Source organism: Xenopus laevis, chromosome 8S (assembly GCF_017654675.1).
Source record: "Xenopus laevis strain J_2021 chromosome 8S, Xenopus_laevis_v10.1, whole genome shotgun sequence".
Taxonomy (NCBI): Eukaryota; Metazoa; Chordata; class Amphibia; order Anura; family Pipidae; genus Xenopus; species Xenopus laevis.
This window is the reverse complement of record NC_054386.1, coordinates 94,730,099-94,750,694: the sequence shown is the minus strand read 5'-3', so window position 1 is coordinate 94,750,694 and position 20,596 is coordinate 94,730,099. Positions and strand designations below refer to the sequence as shown.

The following is a 20,596-nucleotide window of genomic DNA, read 5'->3' as shown; positions in this document are numbered from 1 at the left end:
TGTGATAGGGTAGTAGATGTTATTTCTTCCCACTTCAGCATGTATCTGTGTTTAGGGAAAGGATCGCTTGGGAGGCTGGTTAAGATTTGGTATATTGTCGCTATTAAGGCTTTCTGAGGCAGGCCCGGTGGCAGTTGTTTTCAAATGGGGTCACTGACAAGGACAGGGGTCCCTCTTGACTGTTGTTTGAATAAAGTGGGTCATTTGTAAATATTCAAAGAAGAGCGTGTAGGGGAGAAGGAATTTAGCTCTTCAAAAGTCCATTGATTGCTAGTGATTGGGTCAAAAAAGTCATAAATCCTGTGTGAGATGAATCCTTGAGCAGTTCCGGGTGGGAATGGCGGGTTTTCCAGTACAGGGAGTAGTAGAGAATGCTGTTTAGTCAAATGATATCTTTCTTTGCACAATTGCCAAATATGTAAGGTGAATCGGACCTAGGGGGTTAATAAGTGGCTTTAGACTTCTGTTATGGGCCCAGAGATATGTGCTAAGGTGCATAGGAGAGGTCCACAGTTGCTCCAGAAGAGCCCATTTAGATGTAGGGTGCAAGGTAGTCCAGCCAGGAATCTGAGGGGGGCTGCCAAACCCCCCTGTGACTTCCTGGCCAACATTACAGTTCTAGAAATTCTGTGTCGTATTTTACCCCATATGAATCGAAAAAAGCAATTTGGAGATCTTTCAAAACTGTTCTGGGTACTGTGATGGGAAGGGTTATGAAAAGATAGAGAAGCTTAGGTAAGATGGCAATCTTTATTACAGTTATTTTCCCCAACCAAGATATAGTGAGGGCACTCCATTTGCTCAATAAGTTTTTAATGTTTTCTATGATATGGGGAAAGTTGTGTTGGTATAGGGTGCTATAGGATTTTGAGAGGTTGATCCCCAGATATTTCAAGGCCTGTTGCTTCCATTTATAGTGGAATCTTGAACTTAGGGCATCTTTAACCTTGGAAGTAAGATTGAGGGGAAGGGCCTCTGTTTTGTCCACATTAGGTTTGAAACCAGAGAGCTTGTTGTAGTTTGCACTACAAGTTTGTAGTTGAGTAGTACATGAAGGTTGGGGAGAGATATGACTGGGTTTGTCAAGGTTAAAAGTATGTCGTCAGCGAATAAAGAGACAACAAATTTGTGACCCCCAATTTTTGGTCCCATTATATCTTTGTGGTTGCGTAGGCTAGGGGTTCTTAGTGCATACAGTAATGGGGATAATGGGCAATCCTGCATAGTGCCATTTTGTATAGGGATTTGTGTGGTAGATGCCTCCGGGAGTTTGAGGGTTGCCGGTGTGCTATACAAATGTCGAATAGCTGTAAGGAAGGGGCCATTAATACCAAGATGCTGGAGGAGCTGGAGCAAATAGTCCCAGTTCAGGCGTTTAAAAGCCTTTTCGGCATCCAAACTTAATAAAAGCACTGGAGTGTTTGTCTTATTGATGCCATCAATTAGGTCAATTGCTCGCTGGGTATTGTATCCTGCCTGTCTTCCGTATACAAAGCCCAATTTATCTGTGTCGATAAGACTAAGAAGGAGTCTGTTTAGCCTGTTGGCCAATATTTTGGTAAATACTTTAAAATCAGTGTTCAAAAGGGCTATCGTCTATAGTTCCCGCATTGGGTTGGATCCTTTCCCTCTTTATGTATGAGCGTAATATAGGAGGATAGCATGCTATTAGGTATTGGGCTGTTGTTTAAGAAGGAGTTAAAGAGTTTGACTAAACGTGGAATCAGGATTTTGGAAAATTTTCTATAGTATAAATACGTGAACCTGTCACGGCCTGGCGTAAAGTTGATGTCAAGTAAAAAGTGCAAGTGTAAGCTTTCTCATTGGGATGGTGGACTCTCCAGGTGTCTTGGAGGTCTAATTTGCGAATTAGTTGGCGTAACTTTCTGTATTGCATTCCATACTATGCCTGGTGGGGAGGGGAGGAGCGATCCTTAATTTTGGATAGGACTAGGTTATAGTCACCTCCGATGACCACCGGGGTCTGATAGTCTCCCACTGTTTTCTGGAAATAAGTACTTTATTGTGTCTATTTCAATTACCCCCTTATGAGGTTTACAAGAAGCGTAAAAAAAAAGATGCCTAAGTGTAAGGAACTTGCATAGCAAGCTCCATAGTTGGTAAAACTGCATAAATGACTATCAGAAAATTTACGATACCTACACGGCTTCAGCTTCTGACACAAATATTTACTTGCGGCTCCCAGGCTGCTGTCCAGCTTTATAAATATATCGTTTTTCACACAGCTAGCTTTGTTGTAAAAAAGCAGCAGCAGGATTTTTTTTATTCAAAACTGATTTTTATGCTGTCTTTATAAAATTGTCCCCTAGAATAAGCCCAACCATAGCAACCAAGGAAACACAGCATGCCAGATATTATTATGCATCGACCTAAGATGTTTTCCCATACATATAACATAAAATAGTAAAGGAAATGTAAATCTTTCAAACTAATTAACGTAAAATTGCTCAAAGTGCTCTTCTCATTTTTTTTTATTTATTCCAAGATATATCAGAAATTTGAATGAATTTTGTACCATGTCTGGCCAGTTTTTGACTGTGATAGAGTCGGCAGAACACGTGAGAATAAAGAGAGAGAACTATTCTGGTGTTGCTCTATACAGGAAAGAGATCAGAAACGTTTCTCGTGTCTTTCCAAAACAAAGCAACATCAGGACAGCAATATGTTGTTCTTTTGATACGTTCTGCCGCCTGGATCATAGATGAAAAACGGCCTGGAAGGTGGCTCTGTTGTTATAAAAATGTAATATATTAACAGTTAATATATTTTCTTATAGGAGAAGGAAAGGCCTTTTAACTTGGGGGTGCCAAAAGTTAGGCACCCCCAAATGACTGTACTTGAAATGTACTTACTTGAAACCCCAGTAAGTTCCAGTGAGCACCACGGAGCTATCGTCTTATGGCTTCTTCTTTCTTCAAATTTCCCGGGGCAGACGCTTTTTGTTAAAGTTTGGCTTTTTTTTTTCTACTGCACATGCGCAGCCGCGAGAAAAAAGAAGAAGCTGGAAGAGGATCACTCTGTGGTGCTCTCTGGACTAACCCTGGGCCGGTGCAGTTTTCGTCTGATAAGAGCACCAGTCCGGGTTTCAGTTAAGTATATGCGATCACTTGGGGTGCCTAACTTTTGGCACCCCCAAGTTAAAAGACCTTTCCTTCTCCCTTATGCCTAGGCATTTAGAATACATTTTAATGTGTTTTAAAAGTTTACATTTCTCTAAGGTTTTATTACGAAACGCGTAAGGCTTTGAGATGATTATTCAATAAAGGTTTTTCAATTTTTTAACTTTGTCTGGCCCACCTGTGGTTTACCAGAGTGCCCAACACCTCTTGATTTTTCCTATATATAAGGCTAAACTCTTGGCAAGCAGCTCAATTTAAATCAATAAATTTTGCAGGCTGCTCAGGATTGGAACAGCTTTGATCTAACCCTGCGTGTAGAGGCCTTTACAAAGCTGTGCCTTTTATTAAATGTTCTTTTAATAGGAGTGTTAATATATAAAAATCAGAGTGTGATGGAGCAAGATCCCACCCTACTGGACAAATGAAGTTGCTGCAAATACAACACTGCAACTTTTACCTTTACAGAAGACTTCAGCAGATTTCTACTTCAACTAATGCTATTATGCAGAGAGACACAGGATCCTCAATACTATGACTGAAGGTTAACAAGTTAGGGACCACCATATGGGATTTACCTTGACGTGGTATGGTGGCTTATCAATTTTATGAGCATAACTTTGTAACTAAAAAACCCCTGTCTTTGTGAACACATGCATTTGCATATCTACTGAATTACTAACACAGGGGCCCAGGGAATGTGCACTGACCCATTTGGTTATGTCAGTAGCACTTCCCTTATACTTACTGTATATACATTTCTACTTAGCAATGTGAGTGCTCCCACAACTAGGGTTGCCACCTTTTTAAAATTTCTTTACCGGCTGGTGGGGGGCGGGGACACAAAGGGGCGGGCCGTGATGGCAAAATGGGCGGGGCGTGACGTCAAAGGGGGCGGGGACGCGCCACGGACACTAAAAGAACCACAAAGAAAAGCTAAGTTCAAGGGGATTGGGGGCAGGCCGAGGGCTCTTTTTAATCGTATTACATATTTACCGGCAGCTACATTGGCGGTAAATTTGTAATACCGGCCCCGGCCTTGGCAGGTATTTTAAAATACCGGCCGGGTGGCAACCCTACCCACAACCCCCTTTTTGTACTTCCTGTAATAGACTCTTGGCCTTTCTGTAATAGACTCTTGGCCTTTCTGTAATAGACTCTTGGCCTTCCTGTAATTTGTGCCTATATATATAATCGTAATGTATAAAGAGAAATGACAAGATGTTTGTTTCTAAGTGGCCTAATAGAGAACTGTCTGGTACTAATATCAAAGTGCTTTATTGGTCCACAAGAAACCATTGCTCCTGTTGCCCCTGTAGTTTTCCGGCCGCCATGATGGAGTCAAGTCCAGCAGCAATAATCAGTGCAGGGACAAGATCTGTTGACCCCCAAGGCCAGTGTCCTACCATCCCACTTTCACAGTCAGTCAAAAAAAAAAAAGGGTGTATATTGCACAAACCACACACAAGATCTACTTTTTCAAGTTTTCATAGACAAATATGCAAAGCTCCATGAACAATGGCTAGAAGAATGAGACCTTCCATAATTTCACTGGAGTTTGGGTTGGACAATGACATCTCCATTAATAGTGTAATTCAGAGACCTCCAGCTAATGACATCACCGTTTACATACCTATTATTTAGCAGAACCCGCCTTATGGTCTCAGGAGGCAAAACCTCATTCCACATATGGACATCACTTATTTCCCCTTCAAAGGGAATTGGAGGATTCCATAGAATCTCACGATTACTGTGCACCGGACCCAGGTAAATACCGTCCTGGAGATCAATAGAAGAGCCTTTCTGCAGTACAGTACGAGGGGAGAGTTTTCCATTAACCCAAAGCTGTAGAACTCCAGTGTTAGAGTCCCAGGTCACACATCTGTGCATCCAGTCTAGAATATCTGCCTTTGCTTTAATGGATACCAGTGTATCATTTATGTAGATATTGGAATAACAGTATGGTGATGTTTGGGTAAAGTCTGTTGGGTTCTGGAACATAACAAACACGTTGCGCCTCTGTGTCTCTGGTTTGCCCACGATAAAAAGAGCTCGGCCAACGGTGAGATCTGTGTAGCTCCTCAAGCAAATGGTGAGTTTGTGTAAAGGCTCTGTTACCTCTGGATTCAAAACCACATAATCAGCATGGGACGATTTGGAGAAGAGAAAAACATTTTTGTCCATGTCTAGAAAGGAAGAGAGAAGGATTTTGCAGGGAAAACAATAAAAAAAGTTAGAATATTTACAGCCAAACTTAAAGTCAAACAGCTGACTAGATGCTTGGGAAAGTGAAATCATGGCATCCGGATAACAGAATTAAATTAATTAACACATGTTCATTTAAAGGAGAACTAAAGTTTAACTAAAGGAGTAGCTAGAAATGTTGTACATGATGTTTTGTGCTTCTGTACCAGCCCAAGGCAACCACAGCCCTTTAGCAGTAAAGATCTGTGTCTCCAAAGATGCCCCAGTAGCTCCCCATCTTCTTTTCTGCTGATTCACTGCACATGCTCTGTGCTGCTGTCACTTACTGAGCTTAGGGAGCCACTCACAATATACAGTACACATAGAATAGACATGTCACAATATAAGGCTGATTAGTAATTAATACAGATAATTACTACATGGCAGCACAGAAACCAGTGCAATTAGCATCAGAATTTAATAATCAGCAAACCTGTAGCATCAGCTTATATTACAGGGGAAGCTCATTTTCTGCTGGATAATTAGTGACGAGCCCTAAGCTTAGCTTCTCAACAGCCAATCAGAGCCCACTGAGCATGTGAGTGTCACAGACACTTTCCAAGATGGTGACCCCCTGTGACAAGTTTGAAGTCCTGGATCATTGCTGCTATTGACAAGCTCAAACTTTAGCCTCGTGCAAGAAGTTCAGTGTATAAAATATGCCATTTTTAGCCACATTTATTTTTAGGGGTTAGTTCTCCTTTAAAAACACAAAATCCATAGGCACATATTGTGGCAACTTCCATAGGGAACCCAGTAATAGTCCAGAAATTCTATGGCTATTTTAGTGGTGTAAAGTGAGCTCTATAAGTTAGACTGGAACTACAGCTGATGCCAACATCAACCCAATGCCATATGTTATTGACAAATGAAAACAAAACACCAAGTGGATAAAATAATGACAAGTTAAGTTTTATCACAGATAAACCAGTTAGATGTTTGAGTTCACCAACCAGATCAATAAGTGCTACTTGCTGATTGGATGCTGCAGGTTTCTAGACACGGAGAAAAGCTTGCACTTATTATCATCCTTTGTGTTTATAATGATATAAGTATTTAGTTACCTTCTTGTGCCATAGATACAGCGCACAGCAAAAGCCAAAGGACTCGCACCTCCATGTTCCTAAATAAAAGAAGGTTTGATTTAACAAGTGGTCATATCCCTCAAATAAGCAATATCCCAGCCTATCCTAGAAGCCTTTCACATCACAGTCGTCTGTTTTTTTTTATTTATGATACAGGTATGGGGCCTGTTATCTAGAATGCTTTGGACTTTTGGTTTTCCGGATAAGGGAACGTTCTTTTAAAGGAATGACAAAATAATGTGCTGTTGCCCTGCACTGGTAAAACTGGTGTGTTTGCTTCAGAAAAACTACTATAGTTTATATAAACAAGCTGCTGTGTAGCCATGGGGGCAGCCATTCAAGCACAGGATACACAGTAGATAACAGATAAGTACTACTATAGTTTATATAAACAAGCTGCTGTGTAGCCATGGGGGCAGCCATTCAAGCACAGGATACACAGTAGATAACAGATAAGTACTACTATAGTTTATATAAACAATCTGCTGTGTAGCCATGGGGGCAGCCATTCAAGCACAGGATACACAGTAGACAACAGATAAGTACTACTATAGTTTATATAAACAAGCTACTGTGTAGCCATGGGGGCAGCCATTCAAGCACAGGATACACAGTAGATAACAGATAAGTACTACTATAGTTTATATAAACAAGCTACTGTGTAGCCATGGGGGCAGCCATTCAAGCACAGGATACACAGTAGATAACAGATAAGTACTACTAAAGTTTATATAAACAAGCTGCTGTGTAGCCATGGGGGCAGCCATTCAAGCACAGGATACACAGTAGATAACAGATAAGGCCAGAAGAATATTGACAAAACGTTCATATTTTGTAGCAATCATTAGATATGCTTAATTTATATAATATGTAGGGATGCACCAAATCCAGGATTTGGTTCGGGATTCGGCTAGTATTAGGCCTTTTTCAGTAGGATTCGAATTCGGCCGAATCCTTCTGCCCAGCCGAACCGAATCCGAATCCTAATTTGCATATGCAAATTGGGGGCAGGGAGGGAAATCACGTAACTTTTTGTTACAAAACAAGGAAGTACAAAATGTTTTCCCCTTACCACCCCTAATTAGCATATGCAAATAAAGATTCGGATTTGGTTCGGGATTCGGCCGAATCTTTCGCGAAGGATATTGGGGGTTCGGCCGAATCCAAAATAGTGGATTCGGTGCATCCCTAATAATATGCCCATATGTTAGTACCATCAGGTGGCAATGAAGCGCTGCTTACATACTGTAGGTCTACTATTACACAGTTGGGATACTTTCTTGTAGTTATGAAGGCAAAGTTCCCAAACAGGTTGTTCCTCTAGCTACAGCCATTAAATATACTGTATCCCGGGAAAATGTGTGTATTCTTCACATAGAAGAATCATTTTTCACATTGTGCATATTTTTTACATTTCCTCTATGCAGGCCCGATTTGTGGAGAAGCCACCAAGGTCAGGGCTTAGGGTGGCAGGATTTTAGGGGGGCTGCATGCTGCCCAAATCACACTCACATTGGTTCAGAAACAATTTTTAAAATTTCCCGTGCACCAATCCCCATTGCTCTGGTCCCGATTTGAAAATTTGAGCGAATAAAAGGGAGGGGATGAGGCACTGAACGACAATGGGCCTAGGGGTGCCTGTTATGTTAATCCGGCCCTGCCTCTATGGGTCATAAAGACATTTTTAAGACTCATTCCCCATGACTGTGTAGAAATATAGGAAACCCTGAGGTCGATTTACCTTGTGTATCAATGAGTATGGATCCTGTATGAGGAGTAGGAAGGAATGACTGTACCCTTATCGGAATCTCTGAGGACTGTATATGGGAAGCGAGGCTCCTCCTTATATGCTCCGGGCTCCCTAATTATGGGATTTATGGGATTAGTAGTCTACATGCAACATCTATGACAGAACATTAGTGATGGAGTAACTACGTTTCCCATAAATCCTTTGTCTATGGGTGGGGCTGGTTTTATCCATGTCTTATGCCGAAAAACAAGCTGTGACTACAATATAAATTAAGAAGAAAAAGAAAAGAATGCTGCAACTTGTCGAATCTTGCTGCATTCTCTGAAACCTGCTTCAGTAATATAAGGCACACAGTGGCTCCCATCATTCTTGTGGCCCAATGAAAATATCTTAAAGGACAAGGAAAAAGAAAATAACTGTATGTGGGGTGTGCTCATTTTTTAGGAAACCCTCAATGAGCAAACACACTAGGGCTCATTTATCAACTGGCCAAATTTGCCCATGGGCAGTTACCTATAGCAACCTATCAGTGATTAGCTTTTTAAAGGGATACTGTCATGGGAAAAATTTTTTTTTTTCAAATTGAATCAGTTAATAGTGCTGCTCCAGCAGAATTCGGCACTGAAATCCATTTCTCAAAAGAGCAAACAGTTTTTTTTATATTCAATTTTGAAATTTGACATGGGGCTAGACATATTGTCAATTTCCCAGCTGCCCCTGGTCATGTGACTTGTGCTCTGATAAACTTCAGTCACTCTTTACTGCTGTACTGCAAGTTAGAGTGATATCACCCCCTCCCCTTTCCCCCCCCCAGCAGCCAAACAAAAGAACAATGGGAAGGTAACCAGATAACAGTTGCCTGGTAGATCTAAGAACAACACTCAATAGTAAAAACCCATGTCCCACTGAGACACATTCAGTTACATTGAGAATTAAAAACAGCAGCCTGCCAGAAAGCATTTCTCTCCTAAAGTGCAGGCACAAGTCACATGACCAGGGGCAGCTGGGAAATTGACAAAATATCTAGCCCTGTGTCAGATTTCAAAATTGAATATAAAAAAATCTATTTGCTCTTTTGAGAAATGGATTTCAGTGCAGAAGTCTGCTGGAGCAGCACTATTAACCGATTCATTTTGAAATTTTTTTTTTTTCCCATGACAGTATCCCTTTAAAGTCAGTTGCAAGTAGAACAATGAATGCAGCAATTTGATTGGTTGCCATGGGTTACTGGCCATGTTGTTGATAAATGACCCCCCCCTTCTAAAACAAATGTCTGGGCTACTGGACAGGCCGCTAAATATCAGGTTAGCATAACTCATGACCATGCACTAGTGAATAGTGATGGGCGGATTTCTCCCATTTCACTTCGCCGAAAAATTGGTGAATTTCACGCAAAATTCACGAAACGCTGAAAAATTCGCGAAAAATTGTGCCATAAATTTGCATTGAAACCACATATAGTAGATAGCAAAATTGTGATTAAAAGTTCCGTAGTATCACTCACCGCATTGTTTTCTTACATCTTCCCATGGGCCTTCTATTGAGTTCTGATCCCATAACATGTAGTCAGGAAGAGATGTGGTCTAACATGAAAGCTGGAGTGGTGAACTGAGGCTGTTTATGGAATACTCTATAGTCCCAGATTTATTTTAGACTGTACAGATACACTAAAACTTTGTCAGCATAAATATTCCCTTGTACTCAGCGCAACATAGAGACATTTGATTGCATAGATTTTAATGATAAGTTCACCATTTACTATGTTATAGAAGGACCTATTCTAATTACAGTTGTATTTTATCTTTTAATTCAAGTCTTCTACTATCCACCCTCCAGTCTGCTCCCTTTCTGCAAGTCAATATAAACCCTAGAAACCAAACAGCAGTTGGAATTGAATGGCCCTTGTTATGGACGACTGTTGCTCCTGTTTCAGTAAAGGAACTGATAGCGAGACGTGTACTTACTGTGTGATGCTGATAAAGCCAGTAATGTAGGTAAGTGACTCGCTTGTGGAGCAGGAACAGCAGCTTCAATGGAACCCACATTAGTCCAACGCTTTACTCATGAGAGAGACTCCAGCAAATTGTGTGTAGCAAGGAAAATAAATCACTGCTCACAGAGCTTTCATTTAATGCTATTTAATTAGTAAATGAGAATATTGGTACCATTCCTTTAATATGGCCATATATCATGTCATTTTGCAGATACTATATACGATTACATGGTGCAAAGGATAATGGGGCAGATTTACTAACCGGCGACTTTTCTCCAGCGTCAGCTTCTCACCCATCGCAACACTTCGCCAGGCGTAAATGTGCTACGAATACGCTCATTTATTAAAATAAGAAGTTTTGTTGCGGGCGCTGAACGCTGACGACTTTTTGCTAGCGTTAATTCACCCGTACGCCTATTTTTTAGGAAACATGCGCTAGAGTTCATTTGTCCCTAGTGAAACGTTCGCTAGAAATCTTACGCTAGGTTAATTTGCATACGGCAGGAAATTTAAAATTGTATAGACGTCTTTATTAGAAATGTTGGTGAAAATGGTTTAAGTTAGCGGTTTATATTCCACATGTCCAGGGAACCTTCATAAAGACAGGAGAGTTAATACTGTATAATGCCCTACACATGAGCCCACTATAAAAAGAATTTTCCATATGTTATAAAATGTCTGGAGAAAACCGGTTACCCAAAAAAAAGTCTCAGTTAGGACTTTTGCAGGCAATCCCTCTTCAAAAAAGTCTCTAGCATTTTTTGAATAGTAATACATTTTCAGCACACAGGATATGATGTACCGTATATACTCGAGTATAAGCCGTCCCGAGTATAAGCCGAGGTACCTAATTTTACCTCCAAAAACTGGGAAAGCTTATTGACTCGAGTATAAGCCGAGGGTGAGAAATGCAGCAGCTTCTGGTAAGTTTCAATCAAAAAATTGAGGGTTTCTGCTCCCATTGGAGGTGCCGGCGTTTCGTTTTCGGATGCCGGCGACCATTCTTGGACGCCAGCGAATATTCTTGGAGACTATTCTTAGACGCCGACGACCGTTTTTGCGCTTGACCCGAGTATAAGCCGAAGTAGAGTTTTTCAGCATATTTTGGGGGCTGAAAAACTCGGCTTATACTCGAGTATATACGGTAAGTGACAGAAGATTGAGGAAGATGTGTGGGTGTGGGTGGCAACGCTGGCGAAAAGTCACTAGCGTTAGCCACTTTGCTTTTTAGTAAATCTGCCCCAATGAATAATGAAATAGATAATACGATACAGCAGTAGAAATTGCATGTATACATTGTACAATATGCCTCATGCCACATATACAATATCCTTTATGCCCTCACCCCCTCTGTATATGCACAGTATAACAACAACAACAAGCAGTGACACTAAACTGAGGTTAGAATTGTCCCCTTTTTGTGCCGGGGTCTTGGCTTTGATTCACCCAAGGCACTATCTGTATGGAGAGCAGGTGAAACCTTCATTCAAATACTGAGGTCCTGACATCGGGGCTGGGTTAAGGATAGGGAAGGAAAGCAATATGCCATGTGGACCTCACATTCAAAGGAGAGGAGAACATAATAGTACAGAAGATAAGTAATTGTATAGCAGATGTTAGATATATTAAGAATCTACATCTGACTAGTCTTCAGCTATCGAATTGTTTATTATGGGATGTGGGAGGTATATTTTAAAAACAGCAAGGGGCTGCTGGTTGGACATGTGACTTATGCCGTCCCTACCCACACATACACCAGACGGGTCAGGAGCCTCATCTTCTCTAACATCAGGCTTGTCTGAGAATACATAAGCCACTCTTCACAAAAACAATTAATCATCTTATTATTATTATGTTCCCCTTGAAACGATGATCCCCAACTAGTGACTCTTCAGCAACATGTTGCTCACCAACCCCTTGGATGTTGCTCCCAGTGGCCTCTAAGAAGGTCCTTATTTTTCTATTCCTGACTTGGAGGCAAGTTTTGGTTGCAAAACCCATATGTACTGCCAAACAGAGTCTCCTACAGACTGCCAGTCTACATAGGGGCTACCAAATAGCCAGTCACAGTGTTTATTTGGTACCCATGGAACTTTTTTTCAGGCTTGTGTTGCTGTCCAACTATTTTTAAAATTGAATATGTAAAAAAAAGTTTGGGGACCCGTGCCTTAAAACAACCATTATCTGAAAAGCCATTGTTCTATCTGTTTTATAAGACCCATTACTCCATAGAGCACTGACTGTATGAGCTGCCAGACTCACTGCCATATCTACACTGGAGTTTGGGTTGGACAATGACATCTCCATTAAGTGTGTAGTTCAGAGACCTCCAGCTAATGACATTCCCATTTACATACCTATTATTTAGCAGAACCTTCCTTATGGTCTCAGGAGACAAAACCTCATTCCACATATGGACATCAGTTATTTCCCCTTGAAAGGAATAGCCAGAACTCACCTCTTTTCTTATATTACTGGACATTTGATTCCTCCCAAACCCAGAATTCGCAAGTATATGACCCAGAGAAATACCGTCCTTTAGATCAATAGAAGAGCCTTTCTGCAGGACTGTGCGAGGGGAGACTTTTCCATTAACCCAAAGTTGTAGAACTCCAGTGTTAGAGTCCCAGGTCACACACCTGTGTGTCCAGTCAAGAACATTGGTGTTTGTTCGAATAGATACTAATAAACCATTTATAGCAATATTTGAATTATAGTATTGTGGAGTAAAGCCTCCTATTACATCCTGTGCAATAGAAAATATATTGTTGATATATGACTCTGGTGTGCCCACACTCAATAGGGCAAATTTTCCTCCTTCTGTGTAGCTCCTCAAGCAAACGGTGAGTTTATTTAAAGGCTGGATCACCACTGGTGTTAGAATCACATAATCAGCGGAAGTCTTTCCGGGGAAGAGGAAGACATTTCTATCCATGTCTAGTGGGGGGGAGAAGAAAAGTGAAAATAACAAAAAGTGAAATAACCAGCAAAAGGAAACTACAATTACTCTTAAAGGGCAAGTTCATATTAAAATTGACCTAAAGTATGATAGTTACATCATTACATAAGAGAACATGTAAAAGGGGGACTAAATGGATGAAGGCAAGTATAAGACAATTCTGTACTCAATTCTGGTTGGATTTGTTGCTCTTTATTCACCTTCTTGTGCCATGGATCCAGCAAAGAGCAAAAGCCAAAGGACTCGCATCTCCATGTTCCTAAATAAAACAAAGATGTATTTAGAAAGTCATGATTGTATTCAATCATACGTGTTTATTTCAATGTCTTAAAGGAGAAGGAAAGGCTAAAATTAAGTTAGCTTTATCAGAAAGGTCTACATAAATACACCAGTAAACCCTCAAAGTAATGCTGCTCTGAGTCCTCTCTCAAAAGAAACATCACATTTCTTTCCTTCTATTGTGTACTCATGGGCTTCTGTATCAGACTTCCTGTTTCTCCCCCTCCCTCCTCCCACCCCTGCTGTAATCTGAGCTCAGAGCTGTAAGTGAGCAGGGAGAGACTCAGGCAGGAAGTGATGTCACACCAAGCTAATATGGCAGCCTCTATCCTAAACAAACAGAGACAGTGTCTAGAGCTGGTAACTCCGGTATGGTAAAGCATTCTGCAGAATAAATATAGCGTTCTAGCTTGCACTATTGTGGCTAATCTGTTGACAATAAACTGTCTTGGAGCTTTCCTTCTCCTTTAAAGCCATGAAGGTTCCTCTCTCAAGGCAAGAACATTATAATGCCCAGCTGGCACACTCGGACTAACTGTCTGGGTCATTCACATTTGTCATGAGATTTTTCTAGTTGGTTCATTAGAACAAGAAGATTGTTCCCATTGACTTTTAACTATAGGATGAGCAGCAATCTTGTTTAATTTATATATACTGTATATCTATCTATATATATATATGTAAAATATATAAATATTGTCTCTCCCACTATTCCTGTTCCTTTGAGGACTGCCAATAGCTTGGTTTTGAAGAGGGTTAAAGCTGGCCATAGATGCAAAGATCCGATCGTTCGAATCCTCCCGATCTGCCAATAACCATTCAGATCAAATAGTAAAAGAACAGATGAGCCGATGTTCTGCCCATGACAGCAATCGTACGAAAGCTGGTGACAGTCTCCCACTGAAAATCGTACGATCGGCAATACATGCAGAAAAATTATGGGCAGCCGGCAGAAATCTTTTAACCTGGCCAATCAACCAAACGACCGATCTCAGTGGGATGAAAAATATTGGGACTCTCCACACACAGTCCGGAAATCATACAAATTGGATCTTTGCGTCTATGGCCAACTTAAGGCTAGGGCCCCACGATTACGGATTTCAGCATGCGGAGCTCTGAAAATCTGCTCCCCTGTTGCTCCTCGGCTCCTGCTCAGACTGTACCCCAAAGCATTGTCTCCACTTGTGTGCAGGTAGACGCGGAAGATTTAATTTGAATTTTGCACCTAAATCCACCCTACCTGCAGAAGAGAAGAGGAGCAGCGGGGCAGCACATTCTAACCCTGCGGAGAATCTATCATCTGGCCATAGTCTAAGAAGTCCATGTGGATACGTATCTTGTAAATTTAAGTGTCCATACATGATAATATCTGCTCGTTTGGCAAGGTAGTCCCCGCCAAAAACAGGGTGATATTGGGTTAATCCGACCATTCAGCCCTAGGGCCAAACAATCAGATTGAGGAAATGAAGGAAATGGGCACCAATGGGACGAGGATCGGATCAACTAGCTCCTCATTCTCCAAAAAATCAAACTTGCCCGATCGAAATCTGGTGATTTTTGGCCTGCTATCGATTGGGGAGACCCATCTACAGGAGCAGAAAAGCAGGCAGCTTTAATCTGCCTTTAGCTATACCTATAGCGTGTAAATTAGCTATGACTGACTTAAAGGGCATTGTCTTGATGGGGACTATTGACTTGATGCATGTTTGTGCAAACAATGTGTCTTGTTTTCTATTTGCCCTCACTGGTTAACTCACTTTCTTTTCTTAAAATGCATTTCTACCAATATATACTTATGGAGTACTAAAAATATTCAACTTTATATAATTTGTCTTGTCCACCCAAAATTGCCTAAACTTAAACTATAGAATGAGCAACATTCCTGATTAATGTTTAATGTTTGTAGACAAATACAGGTATGGGACCTGTTATCCGGAATGCTCGGGACCTGGGGTTCTCTGGATAAGGGGTCTTTCCATACTTTTGGATCTCCATGCCTTAAGTCTACTAAAAACATTTAAAATGTAAACAAACCCAAGAGGCTGGTTTTGTTTCAAGTACAGGTATGGGACCTGTTATCCAGAATGCTCGGGACCTGGGGTTTTCCGGATAACGGAAAACCCCAGGTCCCGAGCATTCTGGGGTTTTCCGGATAACGGATCTTTCCATAATTTGGATCTTCATACCTTAAGTCTACTAGAAAATCATATAAACATTAAATAAACCCAATAGGCTGGTTTTGCTTCCAATAAGGATTAATTATATCTTAGTTGGGATCAAGTACAAGCTACTGTTTTATTATTACAGAGAAAAAGGAAATCATTTTTAAAAATTTGGATTATTTGGATATAATGGAGTCTATGGGAGACAGCCATTCCGTAATTCGGAGCTCTGGATTCTGGATATCGGGTTTCCGGATAAGGGATCCTATACCTGTAATGTACTGTTTTATTATCAATAACTGATCCCATACCTATATATATATATATATATATATATATATATATATATATATATATATATATATATATATATATATATATATATCGATATATACACATGATTAGAATACAATGAATTCAAAGACCATATCTGGGCAGAAATGTAGTGGTTTTTATAGACAAAATAGTGACTTCTGATATTCTTGTATTTTAACACATAGAAGCGTGCAAGGCATTGCGGGAAATGAAGTTTAGTCTTCAAAAAAAAAAAAAAAAAATAATTAAAAAACCCCAAAACGATTTCTGTAGACTGAGAGGGGAATGGTGAAAGACATAGAGCGACTGCTTTTGTGCCATTCCATGTATTTGAAATTCCAAGTATTTGAAATCATAGAAGAATTTGAAATGGAAAGTTGCTTAGAATTACATTTGAATTTATTAATCCGCAGGAAAAAGAATCATTATTTGAACGAGTGGGGCCCCTTAGAGGGAAGGTTGATAAAATTACAGAGCAGATATTATATTGTGCAGCAATTATAAGATTTTGTTAATGTATAGAATAGGCGTATCCAACCTTTTGGCCTCCATCTGTTATTCAAGAGAAACAGGATCATTCACAGTTAAAGGATCCTTTGTTTTCTTCGTACGTCAAACTGTAGGTCATGTGATTTTTTGCCACATCGCACAAATCGAGAACAGTTTGCTGGTCTTTTTTGAGGGGGCATTTCGCAAACAGGCCGTTCCTCTAGTTACAACCATTAAACATATCCATATATTGAATGTAAAATTCATGTATTTTAAGGTTAAAGAACACAGTTGCATAAATAACATTGTTCTTCAACTTTGGGGAGGGTTAGCTATAAAGAAATGTTGCAGGACTATAAATAGCGGCATCCTCTAAATGACCAAATTACAGTTTAAGACTAAAACAGGCCGGGAGTTGTTCAGCTACATCTACAGATGTGATACAGATGTAAGAAACACTAATCTAAACAAAAAGAACGTTGAATAAATAGCATTGCCTGAAAACTGTATCATGGACTTCTCAACAACAACAATCCAAATCATCATCCCAATAAACACATAGAAGAGAACAGGAAAACTATATTTACCTGGTATATCAGTGAGTGTGGATCCTGTAGGATGAGCAGGGAAGGAATGGCTGTAGCCTTGTCGGGATCCCAGATTACTGCTTACGGGAACCCAAGCTCCTTCTTATATACTCCCTAATTATGGGATTTGTGGGTTTTGTAGTCTGTATTCAACACTTGTAATTGAAAATTAGTGATAGAACGACTACATCTCCCAGAAAACTTAAATTTATGGGTGGAGTTGGCTTAACGTGTTGAGTCAAATGCAACTTGCTGAGTCTCTAAGCAGAGCAGCCATATGGGGGCACAGTCGGTTCCTTCGTGTTTGTGGCCCACTGACAAATGATATCCCAAGAAGTCTCAGATGTAAATTTTTTATGGAGCCCCTTGAGACCTATCAGCCTTCTGATGGTGCTTCTGATTATATATGGATGTTAAACTGCATTTTGTATGTATGGACTGGGAGGCCGATTAGTTAAAGGGCATGTAAAGGCAAAAAAGTAAAATCCCAATTTTACTTTCTTTAATGAAAAAGAAACCAATCTCCAATATACTTTAATTAAAAAATGTGTACCGTTTTTATAAAAAACCTGACTGTATGCAGAGAAATTCTCCCTTCATTTACTGCTGTGGATAGGAATTGTCAGACGGTCCCTAACTGCTGAGCAGGGAAACAATCATACTTATGAACAGCAGGGGGAGCCCCTGCCTTACTTCCCAGCCAAATTTTTTTTTCCGGAAAAACTGAGTGTCCGGAGAGGGCGGTCTGGCCTGGCGGGGGCCCACGAGGGTCGGGTCCCACCGGGTTTTTTCTAGGGATGCACCAAATCCAGGATTCGGTCAAAATTCGGCCTTTTTCAGCAGGATTCGGATTAGGCCAAATCCTTCTGCCCAGACAAACCTATTCCAAATTTGAATATGCAAATTAGGGGTGGGGAGGGAAATCGCGTGACTTTTTGTCACAAAACAGGAAAGTAAAAAATGTTTTCCCCTTCCAAACCCTAATTTGCATATGCAAATTAGGATTCGGTTCGGCCGAATCTTTCGCTAAGGATTTGGGGGTTCGGCTGAATCCAAAATAGTGGATTCGATGCATCCCTAGTTTTTTCCCGGTGTCCCGCCGGGACAGTCCGACACTGGGTACAGACGCTGCTTTGCCCTTTTGGTTTGAACTTGAATGTCCAAAAATTTTAAACTTTTAGGAAAGAACTTTCTCTTGCCGATCTTTCCACAGTCTCTCAGCTGTATAAAAAAAGTCTCCAAAGTTTGTATGTAGAGCAGCACTTATGGCAACAGAGAAAAAACAAAAACCAAAAAATAGAGCAATAGGTTTCATATCACAACAACACCCCTTGACCGAGTTGTTTTCTTGAGGTGTACTCCCCCTTTCAACTTTCCACTCCTATTGGTGACATGCAGGACTCTCCCATGTCCCCATAGAAAAATACAAAACCCAAAATAGTGTAACACCATTTATTAAAAAAGTATATATAAAAACAAGTTTGCATAGGGATCACAAGAAGAGCCACGAGGGGACTCTACACACTTATATTTATGTGTGACTAATCTTCAACCAAATGTGATTACAAACTTGTTTTTATATATACTTTTTTAATAAATGGAGACTCTACTTTGCAGTGCATCGGGTTTTGTACAACCAAAGCTTGCCCTAAGCCAGGAATTGAAAAAATAAGCTCCTGCTTTGAGGCCACTGTGAGCAACATCCAAAAGGTTGGTGATCAACATGTTCCTCATAAGCCATTGGTTGGAGATCACTGCCCCAACCAAAGGCTCATGTGCATATGGATTTTCTATTAATCACAGTAGGGGACATATTATTTCTTTTAATGCAAGACTTGTGTCTTTTTGTTGTCATGGAACCCCATCTGTGACTCCATCATCCTAACAGAGGGCACATTATACCTAATATGTTCTTTCCTCTCTTGGATGCGGCAGAAGCTGTATATGTTATACGTCTTACACAATTACTATATAAATATCACTGGGTTTCATGAAATGGTGATGTTTAACACAATGAAAGAAAAATGTTAGCAACTTTTCAGTGTTCATTACTTAAATATCAAAAAATGAAACCTTTCATTATGCAGAATAAAAACTTATTATGGGGGGCACAAACTGAAACCTTTCACTATGCAGAAATAAAAACTTATTTAGGTGGGCACAAACTAGTGGCCAGTTTTAAGGTTGAATTAAGAAAGAGAACATGTGACTCGGCCCCTACATTTAGAGGACTCCCTATTTATATGGAATTAATAGTCGGTATCCAACACTTTAAATAGAATTTAAATAGAATTTCTGTCCTTGTGTAAATCCCCCTGAGGCCTATTGCTTTCCTGATGGTGGCTGTCAAGAAGCACTGGGAATCAACGCTGGATTCACCTGCACTAACCTTCTGAGCCACTGGGGTTATTCTCCATTTAACTGATTAATCTGGTTTCAATCTGCAATTAAGGGGCTTCATAAGCTTGACCCCAGCAACCCTTGTTGCTTGATCATCAAGCCTAACAGCCAGATCTAGCTCATTTTGCTACAGTCCTGTGAGTCCCTTGCCTAGTTCCTGCCTGTGTTCTTGCCTGGTTTTCTGTACCCTTGTTCTTCCTCTACAGTTCACCCTATACTGTAATCTGTTGGGTCTCCGCCTGTTTCTCTGACCACTCTCTGTCTTCAGCCTGCCTCTGACCATGGCCTATTTACCAGACTCTCCCTGTTTGCTGCCAGTTCTGACCTTCTGCTAGTTTACCTGTTTCTTCTTGTTTACCGTCTGTTCCTGACCATTGGCCTAGTAAAGGACCTGCTGTACTGGTTTTATTAATAAATTATTCTTCTCTGTAACATGTTTCTGGGCTATGAACACCACAAATACCAGTTTTACAAATGTAATACAGAACATAGGCTCATACCTGCTTGCTCATCCGTGGCCTCATCTGACAGTTGTCAATGTCTGTACAGTTGCCATTTTGGATTGCATCCATGTATGATGTAGAAGACAATGTGATTGCTTTCAGATCAGGGCCTCCTTTTAAGCTGGGATATCAAATAAATTAAGTGTCCAAATTTGCAGACCTCTAGCTGTTTTGGAACTATAGAACTTATACAACCAGCTTTGGGTTTGACCCTGGGAACTGTCATTTCAAGTACTTGGGGTGCAGGTCAGGGCATCCTCGACAAATATGCTAACAATTATTTACTTTAAGGGTGCATATAAGGGTAAGCACCCACGACAAATACCCTCTCTGTCCTAACTTAAAAGACAAGCAAATAGAAAAAGGGGGTGCAAATTTGTTATGTACCCCCTCATAGTGGCCAAGAAAGCTAAATCTTCAGAGTATAGGCTCCCAAACCAGAGAGCTACTCTCTTGAAAGTGAAAGGCTGCAAAGTTGCAAATTTCAGACATATCTTCTTGGCCAGCTATGGTGGGCCTGTATTGTTGGAAGGGGGAGTAAGCACCTTGGTTTTAAAAGAGGACGGCACCATGTTATCGCTATCATTTAGTTTACCCACTTGCTGGAGGGAGTAGTGTTCTGGAAGCCTGAGAAGTGGAAGTGTCCTTTATAATAGCTAACTTTAGGGGTGAGAGATAGGATCAGGGTAGTTA

At 40.5% G+C, this 20,596-nt stretch overlaps 2 protein-coding genes across 2 annotated transcripts; both read right to left on the bottom strand.

Moving 5' to 3' along the window:
* Window positions 1-3,997: 3,997 nt before the first annotated feature.
* On the bottom strand, window positions 3,998-8,720 carry LOC108700330 (C-reactive protein-like). Its single transcript, XM_018233422.2, has 3 exons — window positions 8,208-8,720; window positions 6,446-6,504; window positions 3,998-5,323 (listed from the first exon to the last, which is right to left on the bottom strand). Exons 2-3 carry the CDS (start codon window positions 6,498-6,500, stop codon window positions 4,686-4,688), a joined length of 693 nt encoding a protein of 230 aa, XP_018088911.1. The 5' UTR covers window positions 6,501-6,504; window positions 8,208-8,720; the 3' UTR covers window positions 3,998-4,685.
* Window positions 8,721-11,384: 2,664 nt separating this feature from the next.
* LOC108700329 (C-reactive protein-like) lies at window positions 11,385-17,093 on the bottom strand. The gene is made up of 3 exons (XM_018233421.2): window positions 17,001-17,093; window positions 13,369-13,427; window positions 11,385-13,146 (listed from the first exon to the last, which is right to left on the bottom strand). Exons 2-3 carry the CDS (start codon window positions 13,421-13,423, stop codon window positions 12,431-12,433), a joined length of 771 nt encoding a protein of 256 aa, XP_018088910.1. The 5' UTR covers window positions 13,424-13,427; window positions 17,001-17,093; the 3' UTR covers window positions 11,385-12,430.
* Window positions 17,094-20,596: the final 3,503 nt, after the last annotated feature.

What these genes read in the sequence shown, in the direction of transcription:
- LOC108700330 (XM_018233422.2), bottom strand. Translation starts at nt 6,500, where the DNA reads ATGGAGGTGCGAGTCCTTTGGCTTTTGCTGTGCGCTGTATCTATGGCA. An exon ending in TGTATCTATGGCACAAGAAG is followed by an intron (nt 5,324 to 6,445) that starts GTAACTAAATAC and finishes CTTCCTTTCTAG; the next exon opens with ACATGGACAAAAATGTTTTT.
- LOC108700329 (XM_018233421.2), bottom strand. Translation starts at nt 13,423, where the DNA reads ATGGAGATGCGAGTCCTTTGGCTTTTGCTCTTTGCTGGATCCATGGCA. An exon ending in TGGATCCATGGCACAAGAAG is followed by an intron (nt 13,147 to 13,368) that starts GTGAATAAAGAG and finishes CCCCCCCACTAG; the next exon opens with ACATGGATAGAAATGTCTTC.